Here is an 18,591-nt window from a genome sequence, read left to right as displayed (position 1 = left end):
TGATACAGCTGCAAAAAAGGCTAGTATGATTCCAAGATGTATTAACAGGAATGTTGTATGTAAGATGCAGGAGGTAACTGTCCCGCTCTACTCGGCACTGGTGAGGCCCCAGCTGGAGTACTGTGTCCATTCTGGGCATCACAATTTAGGAAGGATGTGGACAAATTGTGAAGAGTCCAGGAGGGCAGCAACAAAAATGGTAAAAGGTTTACAAAACCTGACCTATTAGGAAAAACAGGAAAATACTTAGTCTTGAGAAAAGAAGACCGAGGGGAAACCTGATAACATTGTTCCAATAATGTAAGGGCTGTTCTAAAGAGGATGGTGATCAATTGTTCTCCATGTACACTACAGATAGGACAAGAAGTAATGCGCTTAATCTGCAGTATGGGAGATATAGGTTAGATATTAGGAAAAAAAATTCTAACTTTCAGGGTAGTTAAGATCTGGAACATGCTTCCAAGGGAGGTCATGGAGTTCCCATCATAGGAAGCATTTAAAAACGAGTTGACAAACACCTCTTGAGGATGGTCTAGGTTTACTTGATCCTGCCGCAGCGCAGGTCTGGACTTGATGACTTTTGGAGGTCCCTTCCAGCCCCACATTTCTATGATTCTATGTTGTGCTCTATCTTCCCCTTGTAGACCCTGATGGTTCGCAGGTACTTAGTTCATGTTAACACACAGTCCTCTTTGAAACAATTAACATCAATTACATTAGTGGACTTTACAAATCACAACCCTTTAATGCACTTTGCCATGTAGACAAGCCCTAAAATGGTCCATACTGATGTGATAATATTTTACAATCATTTTGTACTCCATTTGCACAAGTATAAGCTGCAAGGCTGTGGAGAATCAAGTCCAGTGTGTTCCTGATTGTATGCTTTGATGTCACTTTTACCTGTTTGCTGTAACGACTGATTTGAGATTGAGCTTCAGGAGACAATTCTATATCCTCAGCTCCATAAACCTTCTGAGCAATGATTCTTATTTTTTCAATAATAGGAAGCTGTAGAAACAAAGAAGAGCACAAAAATATTAATAGAGGTCATTGAGGGACTAAGATACTCTGTACTGAGGGTTTGTCCAAGTCTCTCAGTCAGATTCAGTCCAGAGGTAGGCAGGTTTCCTCTGGGCCTTTGTTATAGAAAAAGCATTATATTGGAGGAGTACATGGGGTGGAAAATGGTTTTGTGGGGATGGAAGCTATAGATGGTTTGTGCAGCCCCCAAACCAGGCAGTAATAGCCAGGCACAGGGCACAGCCAGAATGGCTGGGGCGATGCACTGATTCCCCTTCCCTCTGGCAGAAATCCAAAAATAGTGGGGATTGCAACATCATCTGCCCTTCCTCAGAAGGCATCTTGGGGTGCAAGGGATTTTCATAAACAAAAAAGTATAAATTTACTTTTCATTTGCAGGCCTACAAGAAAGGAGGACATTCTTGGCTTAGTTTTAAGCAGCAGCAATTGACATAGGACATGAGCCAAAAAGCTGCAGTGGGTAACAGTGATCACTACCAGGGTTGACTCTGTGTGTGTGTGGGGGGGGAAGGAGTGGGAGAGGAAACAATTGCACCAGGGCCCCAAGCTCAGGGGGCCTCCAAAATGTCTGTGTAAAAGTTAAATTGTAGAGGTCAGGGCCCCAGAAAACAATGTACTGAGGCCCTCAAATTTCTCTCAACAGACCTGATCACTACACAGTTGTGTTTGCTATGATGATTAACAAAAACTACAGTTAATGTGACAGGGTATCGAGTGGTAGTGAATGCCTGCTCCTCAGGAGTAAAAGAAACTTTATAGCAGGGTACCATATAGGGGTCAATATTGCATTGACCAAAATTCTTCCTCATTCTCTCCTTCCCTGCTCTCCCCCCCCGACTCTGTAAGCACCTATGTTGTAAAGCACTTTGAGATCTTTGGAGGAAAGATGTTATAGAAGTACAAAGCATTCTAGAGTTATATTTTAAAATCATGTATAACTTGATAAGTGTCCAATTTTAAAAGTTTTACCATTAGGATTCCAGACCTCTTTTAAAGTAAGTACATTAGGAGATGAAAACAGTACTTCAAAAAACTGTAAAGAAAGACCTGATAATCTCTCATTTCCCCTGAGCTTTTAAAGCAGAAATATTTATTTTGACACTCAGAGTCAAGAAACTGGTTCGTGAATATTAGCACACAGAGCATGTGTGCACCAACTTTTGTTTATAAGAGTTCCACAGTATCCCTTTAAAGATATCCTTATTACACAGAGCTATATCAACTGAACACAAGTGTTTGTGTCAGCCAGACTCTTTTTGTTGCCCCTATTACTTCTGATTTTATGATTTATTTTTGAAAGAGAAAATTCCAAAGCAGACCGACTGCACATTAATGAGATCTCCAGTACTAGAGGCATAGCAAGAACAAAAAGCTGGCTTGCCACCCATTAGAATAAACTAAATCACAATACAAATAAGGCTTCTAAGTCTTGTCCCAAACCCTTCCTCCACAAAAGTCTGGTAAAATGGGGTCTAATGAAAACTATGCCCCTGGCTATCTTTTGAACATGAGGACTGCATGGCTACTGCCATTTAACTGCATGGGATTATGTAACATTCTTGACTCTAGGCTTTCTAACAGATTCCAACCCATGCAATAAAATCTAATGAAGGTCGGAGATAATGGATCATAAATATCCTGGATGCAATTCCTGGCAACACTAAACTGAGTGGAATACTTCAGCTGGCATAGATAGCCATCATGAGACTAAACCTCTCCCATGACCATTATTATGATACTTTCATGTCAGCTGCAGTTGTAAATACAGAGGAAAAAATGCAAAACATCTCTGTTAACTTGTCTTTTGGGTGCTGCCTGAATGCAGCCAAGTACTCAAAGCCACAGCACAAGAAAACATTCCACTGTCTACTGTCAATAAGCTGACTGGCAGAGAACAGAAAGCCTCCTGTTGCCTCTTTGTCTGGTTTTTAACTTTTTTTTTTTTTTTTTTTTTTTTTTTAAGAAGCAGAATGTGTTAAAGTCGCAATGAAGTGTTCAAAAGGCAGAGCTGTTCATTTAGAGTCAAACTGTATTTGCTTCACAATACTGCAGACTATTTTTCCAGAAACAGGCCACTCCAAGACAATTCTTGTACTTATTCCTCCGGTGGCCGTATTTATAATTTCCAAACCAAGGGCCCATTCCTGCCAGGTGCTGGCTACCACCAGCTCTGATTACTTGAATCAGGATAGAGGGTGTCCTGCTGCTCCCAGAAGTTGCTCAAAAACTTGCAGGATTGAGTTCAAGCCTATCAATGGAGTTGTATGAGAGTACCAGTATATGGTACTGCTTTACAAGAATTTAGAATACTTCTCAAGCTCCTATTTAAACTACATTTGGGTAATGATAATGCCCCAAAATTTTTGAATGTTTGGCCAGGCAGAAACATGACTTTGTAAGAGTATGTGCGAATGCAGTTTTCAAAGGTGGAAGAGGCAGTCACAAGAGTAGGACGCGTACGCACCAATGGGGAGGCTAGTGGCTAAAGCCTTGCATATATGCCTGAGCCTATTTTCAGAATTGCATGGAACTTAGGTCAAACTGGATGTGCACCAGCTAAGTATTGTCTTGGCAGGAGCAAGCCAGGAGCTCTCTAATCCAAGGGTTCTCAACTTCTCTCTTTCTGAGGCCCCCACAACATGCTATAAAAACTCCACAGCCCACCTGTGCCACAATAACTGTCTTTCTGCTTATAAACGCTAGGGCCAGTGTTAAGGGGTAGCAAGCAGGGCAACTGCCTGGGGTCTCAGGCCACCGGGGCTCCCATGAAGCTACATTGCTCAGGGTTTGGCTTCAGTTGCAGGTGGCAGGGCTCTGGGCCTGGGCTTGGGCTTCAACTCTATGCAGCTGGGCTTCGGCTTTCTGCGCTGGGCCTCAGCGAGTCTAATGGTGGCCCTGCTTGGTGGCCCTCCAGACACCTGCTCACGACCCTTCAGGGGGCCTTGGACCCCTGGTTGAGAATCACTGCTCTAATCAGCCCTGAGCTTGCTCTCACACACACTTCACTTGAGTTTGAGGGGCACTGTACTGTGTGCGGGATTCCCCTGTTTATCTGAAACTAACCTTTTCAAAAGGTATTATATTTTTTAGAGTCCATGGCTATCCCTATTTAATATCAGTTCAGAGTTTGGAACTAAAAATTTTTCTCCATGACTCAGACTAAGTAAAACATCTAAACAATTCAATGTAATTTCATGAACTATCTTCTAAATAGAAACCACAAGGTACAGTATGTGATGCATACCCTCAATTCAATTAAAACAACAAAAAAAGGATTTATCAAGATCGAGGCTCTACTAATTGAAGTCAGTTTTTACCTATTTACCACAGCAGTAAGCAGGATGTCTACATAACATTTATGAACAATTCATGATTCTTCTTGCGTTTGCCTTTTAAGAAAGCTTATTGTCCCTACTTTCTCAATAAAGTTATCAAACGCTTTGCTACCAAAATCCTAAAACCCTAATACGGTCATTGAGTAACATCTCCAACTACCAGGTCACTCAAAGAAACAAGAACAGCCTAAACATCTTTTTCATAACAAAGGTTTTATGTTATGAATTTTACCAGTTAGAATTAACTAAAACTCCTCAAACAAAAATGTTAAAGTGTCTTGTTTCTATTCCATACTGAAATGATTCCACAAATCCAATGAGATAGAAATTTCTAAGTGGAGAGGACAAGTCAGAAGAATCTGTATTCATACAAATCCCAAGTTGCAAGAACACAAATATTCTAGTAATGTTGAAAAAGTGGCCACCAAATCAGAGAAAGGATATTGAATGTGCATTGTTAAGAGAATTCTAAGAGACAAACAGCATATTAAACAGCAATAATGTGCAATAATAGTCAGAGATGCCATGGCAATTCAATAGAAGTTGAGAGCATTCAGCATATTGCAGTATAGGAACCAATAACTTCAATGATGTTAACAACAACAACAACATTCGTAGGGCTAGATCCTGTAACTGATTGGCACAGGGATCCACATTTGCAGATCCAGTTGCAGGATCTGGCCCATACTTTGCACTTCTATGGTTCCCAATTTAGCAAAGCACGCTTAACTTTAAGTCAATGAGACTTAAGCATTTGCTGACTCAGGGCCACAGGGTAAAATTTTGAGAAGTGCCTAAATAACGTAGGCTTCTGAGCCCCATTTGCAAAAGGGATTTAGACCAGATTTTTAAACATATTTAGGTGCTTAAGATAGGTGCCTATTGGGATTCCAAAAGCACCGAGGTGCTTTACCCCATTGAAATTAGTAAGAATCTCACTAGGTGCCTATCTGCATCTTTAGACCTCTAGAAATTTGACAATTAGGAGCCTAAAAGACTTAATCACAATGAGAATTCGACTGCTAAGTCACTTACTCTTTTTTTTTTTTTTTAAATAATGTTATCCATAGTATCTTACATCGGATGTTGGCAACACATCTCACAAACAGCTTCACAATGCTCCTGCTATCTACGTAAGTACTGTATTAACTCCATTTTACAAACAATTAAAAATGAAAATTAAAAAACAAAATCATCCCTCCTCCCTCCCCCCGCTTTATATAAGGTTGTGGATGTTTTTACATAAACTGAATAAATTTAAACAGCTGATAAAAACGACATTTCCAGCAACCACCTCATTAATTTTGGTAGTTTTGGTGCGTCTTTAAATGCAGTATAAATTAAAGATATTGGAGAACTAATTTCAGATAAGCTCCTTCTGCAAAATATAGCATGAAACAGTCAATGTATATTTATACTGAACATGACATGAAATGCAGTAGGGTCACATTACATGCATACCTGCTGGTGCCATTCTGGGGAAACAACAGACCCTCACAGCTTTGTTAGAAAGCATATATATTGCCGGAAAGTGACACATTTAGAGACACCTGCGGTACATGCTTCAACCCATAAGAATGCAGAATGTGGAAACAAATTAATTCAAACAGGAAGTCACAAACACCATGAATATGATTAACTCCTTAGCTCCAAGAGCTGGATATTACCTCCATCCTGCAGCACTTAATACAGTACAGCAAAATGCAACAAGTGCGATAGTGACAGTCAGAAATATTAACTTCATTATTTTAATACAAAATAATTACACCGAGGAATCCACCTGAATAAAACTACATATGCAAGATATACAGTAGAACTGAAGAGTTACGAACACCAGAATTAAAAACTGACCAGTCAACCATTTGGAATCTAAGTATGCAATCAAGCAGCAGCAAAGACAAAAAAAGCAAATACAGCATAGTACAGTGTTAAATGTAAACTACTAAAAAAAATACATGGAAAGTTTAAAAAAAGATTTGACAAGGTAAGGAAACTGTTTCTGTACTTGTTTAATTTAAATTAAGACGGTTAAATGCAACATTTTTCTTCTGCACAGTAAAGTTGCAAAGCTGTATTAAATCAATGTTCAGTTGTAAACTTTTGAAAGAACCACCATAACGTTTTGTTCAGAGTTATAAACTTCCATTCCCAAGGTGTTCATAACTCTGAGGTTCTACTGTAGATAATATATAATAATATAGAACATAATGTGTTACATAACATCTGAAGACGAGCTCTTTATAAGCTCAAAAGCTTGTCTCTGTCACCAACAGGAGTTGGTCCAATAAAATATATTACCTCACCCACCATGTATATCTAATATCCTGGGACTAACCGGACTATACAATACTGCAAACTATACATGCAAAGACAGTGGCAATAATAACAACAATAATCTAATTAATAAAGATTAGCTCTAAACTAGATTTCTGACTATTCTGACTCCTCAATACTTAGTCCAACTTTAATTATGACTTTGAATCTATCCCAGACATGGAGAGAGTCTATTTGAGATGTACAGTAATGGTAATAAAATATCTAGGGGCAAAATTCACCTATTTCCTGATAAAATCTTTAAGGGAGAGATTTTCAGAAGCTCTCAGAATAGGCCTAACTCTGTTCCCATTGAACTCCGTGGTAAAATTCCTGTGGACTTCAATGTGATCAGAGATAGATCAATGCTGAGCGCTGCTGAATATCTCATCCATAAAGATCTGAGTTCACACACTGTTCCAATGCTTCCTCCATAGAATTCACTGCTGAACTGTGGGTGATTATTAGTAAGATAAAGTACATTTTGTTTAGGTATGATGATGCTGTTGTCTAAAACCACCTGGAGCTCTGACCTGAAAGATTCATATAAGAATGTGTTGTCTGATTCTGAAGTTTTGGAATTTAATTTTTTTTACTTTAATGGATTTGCTTAAACTGTTTTATAAATTGGACATTTATATGCCAATATGCATACTTATGACAGCTAATTCCTGCACTGGTAGATATTTCTAAGACAGATTTCACAGGGAGACCAGTGTTTCTCAAATTGGAGGGCCTGACTCGAAAGGGAGTTGCAGGGGGGTCACAAGATTATTTTAGGGGGGTAGCAGTACTTCTGCACTGATTTCAGAGCTGGGCAGCTGGAGAGCAATGGCTGTTGGCTGGGCATCCAGCTCCTAAGACAGTACCCCACCAGCAGCAGCGCAGAAGTAAGGGTGGTAATACCATCCCATGCCCCTGTGCTGTACCCCTGTGCTGCTGCCTTCGGAGCTGGGTGGCCAGACAGTGGCGGACTGAGGACCCAGCTCTGCAGGCAGCAGTGCAGAAGGGTAGCAGTACCATACCATGCCACCCTTCTCTCCTGCTGCTGGCGGTGGGTCTGCCTTCAGAGCTGGGTTCAGGCCTGTAGCCACCACTCTCCAGCTGCCCAGCTCTGAAGGCAGACCCACCGCCAGCAGCAGCACAGAAGGGTAGCAGTACCCCAACACCCCCCCCACAATAACCTTGTGGCCCCCATCCCCCACAACTCCTTTTTGGGTCAGGCTCCCTACAATTACAATACCATGAAATTTCAGATTTAAATAGCTGAAATAATGAAATTTATGATTTTTAAAATCCTATGACCATAAAGATGACCAAAACTGACCATGAATTTGGTAGGGCCCTACTTATTACTTAATGTACTTAATTCCAACATTGTCAACACACTTTCTATTTAAAAATGTAACTTACAAAGACTCATTTATAATAGACTCTCATATCCCAGCCTTACTCACTGACTTTCCCCTTCCCCATTTGCTTTCTTACAATAGTAGATCACGGGCTATATTTTCCTGAGTTGTCTTCAGTGTGTTTCCTCTTTTCTTTCTCTCTCCATCTACCCCCACCCCTTCTGTTGTTCTCTCTTTACATACATTTTTTCTGATTTTTTCTCTTCTTTATTCTTCTCACCAAAATCCCCCTCTCTCACACCTCTCAATAAAGTACTTGTATAATTTATCACATCAGTCTCACTAACCCACCTGCTCACCCAATCACTCCCATCCTCTCACATGTAATGCCTTGTCATTTTACCAGACACCAATAAGCCAGAGATTAAACCTACTATCCAAAGACCAATGTGAAGGAGGTGGGAGCGGGGAATGCGTTCCGGGACAACTCCAAGGTGAGACTCCAATTCCCTACCTTACCAGATGGGAAAGGTAAAGATGGTAAGCTAGGGTGTTGACTCTGCTCAGAATTCCCACTTTTGTATCAGATACTGGCTAATAGATTTGAGGCCCCTTCAACCTTCTCTGGCTGCTAGCAGAAGGAGCATTCTCTCACTTTCCCCATCCAACCCCAGAGAATGCTGCATGAGTGGATGTGGTCTGTTACTTTAGTTTTTAAATCCTCCTTCCCCGTGCCTTTCCCAAATGGCAGCAGAGTCAAATCTAACATTGTTCCGAATGGCGGGAGTGAAAAATTACAAGACTCTATTCAGTCTTCACTTTGGTGGAGCCTGGCAAAGCTATGAGCAGCAGCAGAAGCACAGGAGTCACTGGAATGAGATTTAAGAAAACAGCACTGCATGGATTCCTGCTTGCATTACGTTTGAAAGGCTCTCTTCACAATTATAAGGGATAGAGATTTCAGGTTATTTTATCTTTAAGAAAGTTTATATTTTGCAGAAACTGATGGCGTTCACCCATGGAAGCTTTCTAAACACCTGTGTTATGTATGTCCATGCTGCTGTGCCATCATTTCTTCTTTAAAAGTTTTACAATTTACATACTTTAAACATTTGTCTTAGTCCAGTTGTCCATTAGCAATATGTTGACTGGTTTATTGTTCTTTGATGAGAAGAAACCCCTGGGTTTGTTATTTTATTATATGGCTTGCATTTTAAAAAAATTCTTAAAATAGCATAGAGCTTGCGATTGATGTTTTTTAACTTGTATATACACACTGAAAAGATAATAAATAATAATCTCTCGACTAAATGAAACCGTCTTTATACATCTCTCTCATTTTGCATCAGGAACACTGCCAAGCAAAAACACATGACAACAGTATTGCTGAAGGTGTTGTGGGGTGATAGAGTGCCAGGCTAAAATAATAGCTGACTGCATAGCTAAGCTTTCATTTCTTTGAGTTTTCCTCTACACTTTAATAAATATGTTTTTTATTTCATCTGTATATTCTGGTTCCAGAAGTTCTGTGGTTGACCAGATGATTCCCAAGCCCACAGCACACCCTGTCTCTGCAGGCATAGGACAGATTTTTGTTTTTTAATTTGTGGAAAAGCTCATATCTAGTTGAGTTAAACAGTTCATGAAACAACACCTAAGCCTGTGGCCTTAGAGATTTATTTTCATCTCCCCAACATTCAAACCCCAGCTGTGTCTAAAAATTGCTTGACGAAAAGAATGGGAAAAATATTTAATAAAAACAAACATAAAACTGCCATGCTGTCAAGAGCCTACCCCCAAAAAAGCGAGAGAGGGATGGGAACAAAGAATTTCCAACCTCAGAACTTTTGATTCAGTGCAAAACACATCCAGATTCTGCTTGAAGCAAGCTCTCTTGGGGGAGAAAGGGGTTTATACAGCAGTGTGGAAATTGGCTTTTTAATATATATATATATATATACACACACACACACACACACACAGTGGCTATGCTGATAGATGGTTCTTTGATCAAATGGGTGGAAGAGAAAGCAGGGTGGCCTGAGTTTCAAAGTGAGTGAAAAATGGTCACAAGTCATGGGTTGGGAGGTGTTCCAGCAAAGGGACAAATTGAGTATTATTATTTATTTCTATTGTAGTAGCATCTGAAGACCCCACGCAGGATTTGGTACCTCACTTGATGGTATAAAACACCACCCTAAGGATATTCCCTGCTCCATAGAGCTCATAGTCTAGGATTTAGACAAAAGGCAACAAGAGAACAGACAGACAAATGGGATGACACGGTGACCTTAGAATGTGATGGTTTTGGTAGCGGGGCTGTCACTGAAGATAAGTGCTCATTCCTCCCCCAACTTGCCTCAGCCATCCTCTTCCCTTATCTTTTCGGAATAAAAAAACAGAACTATCTTACACTAAAGGAAAGCATAAGGAGTATTTAATTCTGTGCCCCCTTTACTGTTTATCCCTACTTCCAGCTCCTTTAATATACTTTCAAACCAGGAGCCCATAAACCTAGCTCCTTTTAATAACAATTGTGTTTTCTCCCCTGCTGAAATCTTACTGCTTTTCCTGCCTTCCTCTTTATGCTGTTCTTATTTTTCCAGGTCAGTGGTTTTTAACCTTTTTTCATTTGTGGACCTTTAAAAAATTTCAAATGGCAGTGCAGACGCCTTTGTAAATCTTAGACATACTGTGCAGACCCTCAGGAGTTTGTGGACCCCAGGTGGAAAATAACTGTTCTCTGGTAATGATAACCTTTTGTGGAACCCCTTAGACAGTCTGCAGACCCCCAGGGGACCATGGACCACAGTCTGAAAACCACTGTCCTAGGCTTTTGCCCTCCCTTCCATTCCCTCTCCTACCCACTTTTAATTTACAGGCTCTTTTCTCCCCCCTCCTCTGTTGCTCCAACTCATTCTTATTCTCTACCCCTTTTCTGACTATGAGATGTAGACAGAAGATGAGCCAAACAATGCAGAGCTGCTCCTGCCTGCAGTTTTTGCACTGTCTGATGCTTTACTGAGCTCCTGCTTTGTGGCAGCACCAGATCTCTTCCACTTGAAATTGAGATCAGCAGAACTGGTGCCAACGTGTGCGCTGAACGACCACAGGAGCATAAAAGAGCTAGAACATTTTCTATATGTCACTGTCTATAAGGCACTGTCACCCTTAGAGAGAAGGAAGAAAAACACCATTGCTGAAGTTGCTAATGGCTTTGAATACTCACTAAAAATGGTTGCCCCTCTAGTTTGATTTTCCACAAAATGGCCCTGATTGTGATGATGCTGTCCTGTGCCCTGAAAACTGGCTATGCAGGACACTGGAAATGTTCCAAAATATCTTCGAGACTGACTCTACACCATAATGTGGCAACACTGGTGACATCATGATGTCATGCCAACACAGGTTTCAGAGTAACAGCCGTGTTAGTCTGTATTCGCAAAAAGAAAAGGAGTACTTGTGGCACCTTAGAGACTAACCAATTTATTTGAGCATAAGCTTTCGTGAGCTACAGCTCACTTCATCGGATGCAAACTGTCAGTTTCCACGGTATGCATCCGATGAAGTGAGCTGTAGCTCACAAAAGCTCATGCTCAAATAAATTGGTTAGTCGCTAAGGTGCCACAAGTACTCCATGCCAACACAGGAAGTTGACAAATATATTAGAAAAATAGAAGTAATCTGGAAATGCTGAAATGCCAAAGAAACCCTTCCCCTTCCTTCTCCTGTGATTTCTCCCCTCTCCCAATTTAGTTTTCCTTTTTAGCAGAAGTTAGGTGATTTTTGGCTTCCCTATCACAGCTGTCAGTTCACTATGTCCGAATCTATTTAAGAGACACTGGTAAGTCTCTGTGACTGACAGAATGTGCTGATTCTCTGCACCAGTTACCTCTCCCCTAGTCTCATCTCTCTCTTCTCTCTAATTCCAGCTGTGTCAGTCTTGTTTTCCTGCTCATGCACTGGCTCACTGTGCTCAAGCTGCTTTGCTGGACAGAACACCACTTCCAGCAGAGGAGTTAGCGAAGTGCCTTGATTCAAACCAGTGCTTCCTTATCTCTTTGTCTCAGGTATGTTGATGCTAACAGAGAGAGTTCAGTGCACCCGCAGGGAGACTAAACCCTGAATCTTTTCATTTGCCAAAACAATGGGATATGAGAACCCAGACACTTTACTGGGCATGCACTACTGCGGCAAGTTACCTCTACTTCTGTTTTTTTTTGTTTAAGAAAGAGTACTTTAACCATTGAAGCCAGGAAATTTTTCGAATGGGATGCACATGCTTCTATCCCCTGCTCTTCTCCCCCCCTTAACCCTGGTTATCTAAGCTTATGTTAATAGATCAGTCAGTTTATTCTGAGTAATAGCTTTCTGCTGTAATTTAAAGACTCGTACTTCAAGAAAAGTGAACCCAGAAAGGAAGTCTACACTGATAAGAATTGAAATTCTGATATTTTCCATATGTGCCAAATATATTTTCTCCAAAAAAAACACAATGAAGTACAGATTACTTTGTAAAGAGTTCAGAAGGTCTTTGTAGCCAACTTCATTCTCCAACCACCAAAAAAGAAATACTCGACAAGAAAAAACATTCAAATGACAAAATAAGATGGGTTAGTGTATGCACCGGGACCAAACTTTGTCTTTTTTAAATCACATGCTAATAAAATATTTCTTACCACTGCTAATAATATTTTAAACAAAGTTATGGCTCTTCAAAGCCTATCATAAAATCTCCGCCTTACTTCTGACTATTTTTTTCCTTTTTTTAAAGTTTCCCATGTGTAATTTCTGATATTACAAGCCCTTTATGTATGCTCCTCCCTACACTTTTAATATGACAGGCCCTTTGGGAAACTTGTTGTAGGCTGTTCCTTGTCCTGGACACCAGACATGCTGATTTTCACATCTCTTTCTTGCATGTTCAGAATCAATATACAGTTATTCTTCACACCACCCTCCAAATATGCTTGAAATTTATTTTGCTCTCATAGTACTTATTTACTTGTTCATACTAGCTCTTGAAAAGTATTTGTTAATATGGTGCTAAATGCCAGCTAAACCTAATGTTTAAAAAAATAACCGTTGAGGGGAAAAATCAAATTTAATGTAGCTTGTTTTATAAGCAAGAATAACTTGGTGGAGTCTGAAAAGAAAGTTATTTTACATGTGCACGTGACTACATTTAGACTGAAATACAACAGAGTAACTGATTCTCAATTCCTACCACTATTTGACTGTATGTGACACTATATCACACCAGTTCATCTTGAAAATATTTCTTTGTTTTTCATACACTATGCAGATTTCAAAACATGTGAAAACAGAATTTTCTTAGAAGACGAAGTTGGAAACATGATGTGAAGCAATACAAAGTTAGACATGCTGCTTAGAAAAAATTCAGAGAAATAAAGTTCAGCTGATTTGAAGTATTCTCCTAATTTGAAACACAAAAACAATATACTACAACCTTTTGTTTTACTACGTAAGTGAGAAAAATAAAAAGGATCCAAGAATCAGATTTAAAGTTTTTTTCACCCGACTCTGGGAAACATTTGGAACACAATGTTAAGATACTGAATGAATTTACCCTGGGGCTTTTAAGTTCTCCCAAAGTAACTTGACTTGTTGGAAGTGGTTAGGACTTCATGCATATCTGAAATTAATCCACAACAGGGGAAATCAATGAACATCAATGGACTAAATGGATGAAGAGCGAATCTGAAGGAGTAAGAGATGAATAAAGGGCTTTCTGCAATATTCTCACTCCTCCCTTACCACCCTGATCCCTTGGCAACCCCATTGGTGATCTCTTGGAGTTCGCGGATGATTGGCTTTCATAAAATGAAAGCCAGTTATCACTGGTGGATCCGCAGATAGCTAATGAGACTGATCTGGGATCCACAGATCTTGTCACAACTCGGGTAGACATTTCCCAATGGAAGGGGCAGATCTGGATTGCTGAGTCAGAGTGCGGCACGTTGTTTCCTCCTTTCCAGTTTCTCTGTTGGATCTCGAAATACTGGGATCCTTGCCACCAGGTCCTTTTCCATTTTGGTCTGTTGAGAGCTTGGGTTTCCCATGAGTTTGTCAATATTCCACTCCTTCATGTTGGCTATAAGGGTGTCTGAAGCATTTCCCCACACCACTGCCCCTTGTCTGTTGACCCTCAGCAAAAAATCCCCATAAAAACCAAACCAAACCAAAGAAGACTCATTGAATTTGGCAGTCTCTGGATAGGACTGGAACAGGAATGAAGACTCAACTATCCTCTCATCCGTGTCCCTTTAGGACAAAGTTGAGGCAGAAAGACACTGAAAATACCCCTATATCATCCTGCATACCTACTTCCTGTATATCTAATTCTCTTGATTTTTATACCACATTCATCTCCTTGGGACTGTCACCATGAGGTACCTGGTCTTTTGTTGAGCAGAAGAATTCAGTGCCCAGTATTGTCAGGCTAAAATTACCCACTATGCCCTATGTTCAAATACCCTTTTTTCATTCCACTAAGGTAATTATAAAGCTGCTGACTGGCCCATTTACAGGTGCTTGCCCTCTCTGAGATCTCTGTGGACAAGAGGTGGTGGAGAGAAAAGTAGCGAGATGAGGGTGCCAAAGGAAAGGAGGAGACAGAGGGGGAGTGATAAGGGCCTGGGGGTGAGGAAAACAAACAAACAGTAGAGGCAGAGATTCAAGAGAAAGGAGTCACGAAAAAGTCCTCCCCCATCTTCCCCATCAGAAATAGTGCCCACTTGTCAGAAATAGATGAGAAATGAAGCACTAAGGCTTCTTCAAGCAAGATAAATAGAAATGGGGACCTTTTTTTGACATATAGTAAATTTGCTGAAAAATACATCTTTGAGGGCACTGAAACTTGCAAATTTGGATCAATTCACCAAATACTTTCATCCGGATTTTTTTTTTTAAATGTCCAAACAAAATATTTTGACACTTTGGAAATAAACCTACTGACCGCTGTTCCTACCTACATGCCTCCAGCTTTCACCCTGACCACACCACACGATCCATCGTCTACAGCCAAGCTCTGCGATACAACCGCATTTGCCCCAACCCCTCAGAAAAAGACAAACACCTACAAGAGCTCTATCAAGCTTTCTTACAACTACAATACCCACCTGCGGAAGTGAAGAAACAGATTGACAGAGCCAGAAGAGTACCCAGAAGTCACCTACTACAGGACAGGCCTAACAAAGAAAATAACAGAACGCCACTAGCCATCACCTTCAGCCCCCAACTAAAACCCCTCCAACGCATTATTAAGGATCTACAACCTATCCTGAAGGATGACTCAACACTCTCACAAACCTTGGGAGACAGGCCAGTCCTTGCCTACAGACAGCCCCCCAGCCTGAAGCAAATACTCACCAGCAACCACATATCACACAACAGAACCACTAACCCAGGAACCTATCCTTGCAACAAAGCCCGTTGCCAACTGTGCCCACATATCTATTTAGGGGACACCATCACAAGGCCTAATAACATCAGCCACACTATCAGAGGCTCATTCACCTGCACATCCACCAATGTGATATATGCCATCATGTGCCAGCAATGCCCCTCTGCCATGTACACTGGTCAAACTGGACAGTCTCTACGTAAAAGAATAAATGGGCACAAATCAGATGTCAAGAATTATAACATTCATAAACCAGTCGGAGAACACTTCAATCTCTCTGATCACGCGATTACAGACGTGAACGTTGTGATATTACAACAAAAAAACTTCAAATCCAGACTCCAGCAAGAAACTGTTGAATTGGAATTCATTTGCAAATTGGATACAATTAACTTAGGCTTGAATAGAGACTGGGAGTGGCTAAGTCATTATGCAAGGTAACCTATTTCCCTTTGTTTTTTCCTACCCCCCCCCCCCCAGACGTTCTTGTTAAACCCTGGATTTGTGCTGGAAATAGCCCACGTTGATTATCATACACATTGTAAGGAGAGTGATCACTTTAGATAAGCTATTAGCAGCAGGAGAGTGGGGTGGAAGGAGGTATTTTTTCATGCTTTGTGTGTATATAAAAAGATCTTCAACACTTTCCACAGTATGCATCCGATGAAGTGAGCTGTAGCTCACGAAAGCTTATGCTCAAATAAATTGGTTAGTCTCTAAGGTGCCACAAGTGCTCCTTTTCTCATTTCAAACATGTCGTTTCAAATCAACCTTTTATTTAGAAAATTTCATTCCAGACAGACATTCAAACATTCCCCTAGAGCAGAGGTGGGCAAACTACGGCCTGCAGGACACATCCAGCCTATAGGACCATCCTGCCTGGCCCTTGAACCCCAGGACCATCCCGTGCTGTCCCCCCTCCTCCGCAGTTGCGCCGCTGCGCAGCGAGGCTGCGAGCTCCTGGGGCTCTGAGCGGCCTGGTAAGGGGGCGGGGAGTGGGCGGTTGGATAAGGAGCAAGGGGTACCGGGGGGGGGCAGTTAGGGGACAGGAAGCAAGGGGTGGTTGGACGGGGGTGCAGTCAGGGGACAGGGGGCGGTTGGATAGGCAAGGGAGTCCCGGGGGCCTGTCAGGGGCGGGGATGTGGATGGGGTGGCGGGGGGCAGTCAGGGGACGGGGAGCAGGGGCATTGGATAGGGGGTGGGGTCGGTCAGGGGACAAGGAGCAGGGGGTTTGGATGGGTCAGGAGTTCTGAGGGGGGCAGTCAGGGGGCGGGAAGTGGGAGGGGTCGGATAGAGGGCTGGGGCCAGGCTGTTTGGGGAGGCACAGCCTTCCCTACCCTCCATACAGTTTCGTACCCCGATGTGGTCCTCGGCCAAAAACTTTGCCCACCCCTGCCCTAGAGCCAAACAATTTTTTATTTTTTTATTTCAGGTGAGGAAAACTGAAAAAAATCAGTTCTGGTTCGAAACAAACCTATTTTTTTCTTTTTCAGATCAGCCACTGAACCGAAGAAATCAATTATTCAGCTCTAAGTATGAACAGGCCAAGTCATTACAGACAAGACTGATAGCAACACTTAGAGTTAAGACTGCTTGACACTTTCCATTATGAGACCTTGTTTTTAGTTGCTTATAACTACCAAACTTCAACAATTCCAGATGAAATTTTTCCATGCTGGATGTCTGCCACAGGCTGAAATTTTAAGAAAGTTTCAGCAGAAACAATTCTGTTATTTGCAAGAATTAAATTAGGGAAAATAAACTGGTTTTGCTTATGTTAAAAAAAAAGTCTTACAAGTATTTTTCTTGATAAGCTCTAGCACCTTCATCTATTGAAACAGAGATTGAAACTTGGCAGTGTTGTGGGGGAGGGTGCCACCACGGAGTTAGACAGTTGCATTTTGCTGTTCCTGTGAAAATCCACCCAGACTTGGCCAAGTTGTAAGCTTCTGAAAACCATCATTTGCACAAGCTCAGTAGAGGCTTGTTAGCAAAATTCTTGGCAATATAATTCTCCAAACATTCTGTCTGCACTGAGTGCGTTCCACCCTGCAGCTGTAGGGGCCAAGAAGGACTTTGTCTGCAATTGCTCCTCCTGGCAACCTGGGGATGCTGTAACACTGGGCACTTTGCAGACAAGTAAACTGAAGAACAGTGAGTGTAAGTGACTTTTTCAATGTCAGAGAGCAGATCAATGGTAGAGATGTGCATACAACCTAAGTCTTGAGAAACTATCCTTTGCCTAAAGAAGGAAAGGAACACTTTAGGGAGTCACAGGTGTATGCATTTCAAACAGGATGACATCAAGAAAATGAAATTTCAGCTGAATGCCATGAAAAGCCTCCTAGGACCAGCAGAAGCCTCATCACTGGGGATATTTAAAGCTAAACAAGACAAAGCGCTAGTAAGTATGCTATCATGCAGCGAGCAGTCCTGTACTGCCAGAAGTACTCACTATTTCATCTTCAGTAATAGTTTTATTTTTTAATCTGCAACGCCTGGGATATTATTAAGCCAAGCAAGCACCTTCTTATAGCTGACATCTGAAAGGAACACTAAATAGATTTGTTGCAACATCCTCTTTGTTCTCCATCTGAAACTATTGCAACATTCTTTTTAATCATCTTACCTCCAAGTTGTACAGATATTTGAAGCTGTTTTCCTGACTGGCAGCTTTTCTCACAGCCTGAGCCAATTCCACAGCTCCTCTACCACCAGCTGACCAGTGATTGCAGGGTACTGCATCAAATGCTCCAGACTGTTTTGCAATCTCACAGACTAAATCAACTTCAGCATGGGAGTCAGTTCTGCCAACCAAACAGTTCTGTCATTATTTTGTTTATTTACTCTTGTACAGCCTTATTTGTTAAGCAATGCTCTGTAGTTACAGTTGTGAAACAAGTTAGTTATGGAAATCATACAACTATTAAATGTTTATAAAAACCCCAACTGTCTTAGGTACATTGAAGTAGGAATGTTTCATTTAAATAAGTATTACAAATCACATACAATACCATTCTATATTTATGTGATTTGAAAACCTCTAAAAGAGGCAGCTAGAGGTTTTTTTTAAATCTCTATATGCTTCGGGATGTATAAAAAATTTACTCTTTTTTTTTTT

The 18,591-nt window shown here is 41.1% G+C and overlaps 1 protein-coding gene across 2 annotated transcripts in view; it reads right to left on the bottom strand.

Moving 5' to 3' along the window:
• MTHFD1L (methylenetetrahydrofolate dehydrogenase (NADP+ dependent) 1 like) overlaps window positions 1-18,591 on the bottom strand; it is a 255,883-nt gene that overhangs the window by 67,387 nt on the left and 169,905 nt on the right. For both annotated transcript variants that reach the window (XM_048844238.2, XM_048844239.2), the window contains exons 24-25: window positions 18,100-18,277; window positions 904-1,011 (exon numbers count right to left, since the gene is read on the bottom strand). In XM_048844238.2, the coding sequence (XP_048700195.1) occupies window positions 904-1,011; window positions 18,100-18,277 (286 nt within the window). The remainder of the gene's footprint in view (window positions 1-903; window positions 1,012-18,099; window positions 18,278-18,591) is intronic.

The sequence above is a fragment of the Caretta caretta genome, chromosome 3 (genome assembly GCF_965140235.1).
Source record: "Caretta caretta isolate rCarCar2 chromosome 3, rCarCar1.hap1, whole genome shotgun sequence".
Lineage (NCBI taxonomy): Eukaryota > Metazoa > Chordata > Testudines > Cheloniidae > Caretta > Caretta caretta.
The sequence above is the reverse complement of the archived record's forward strand: the minus strand, read 5'-3'. Positions and strand labels throughout refer to the sequence as shown.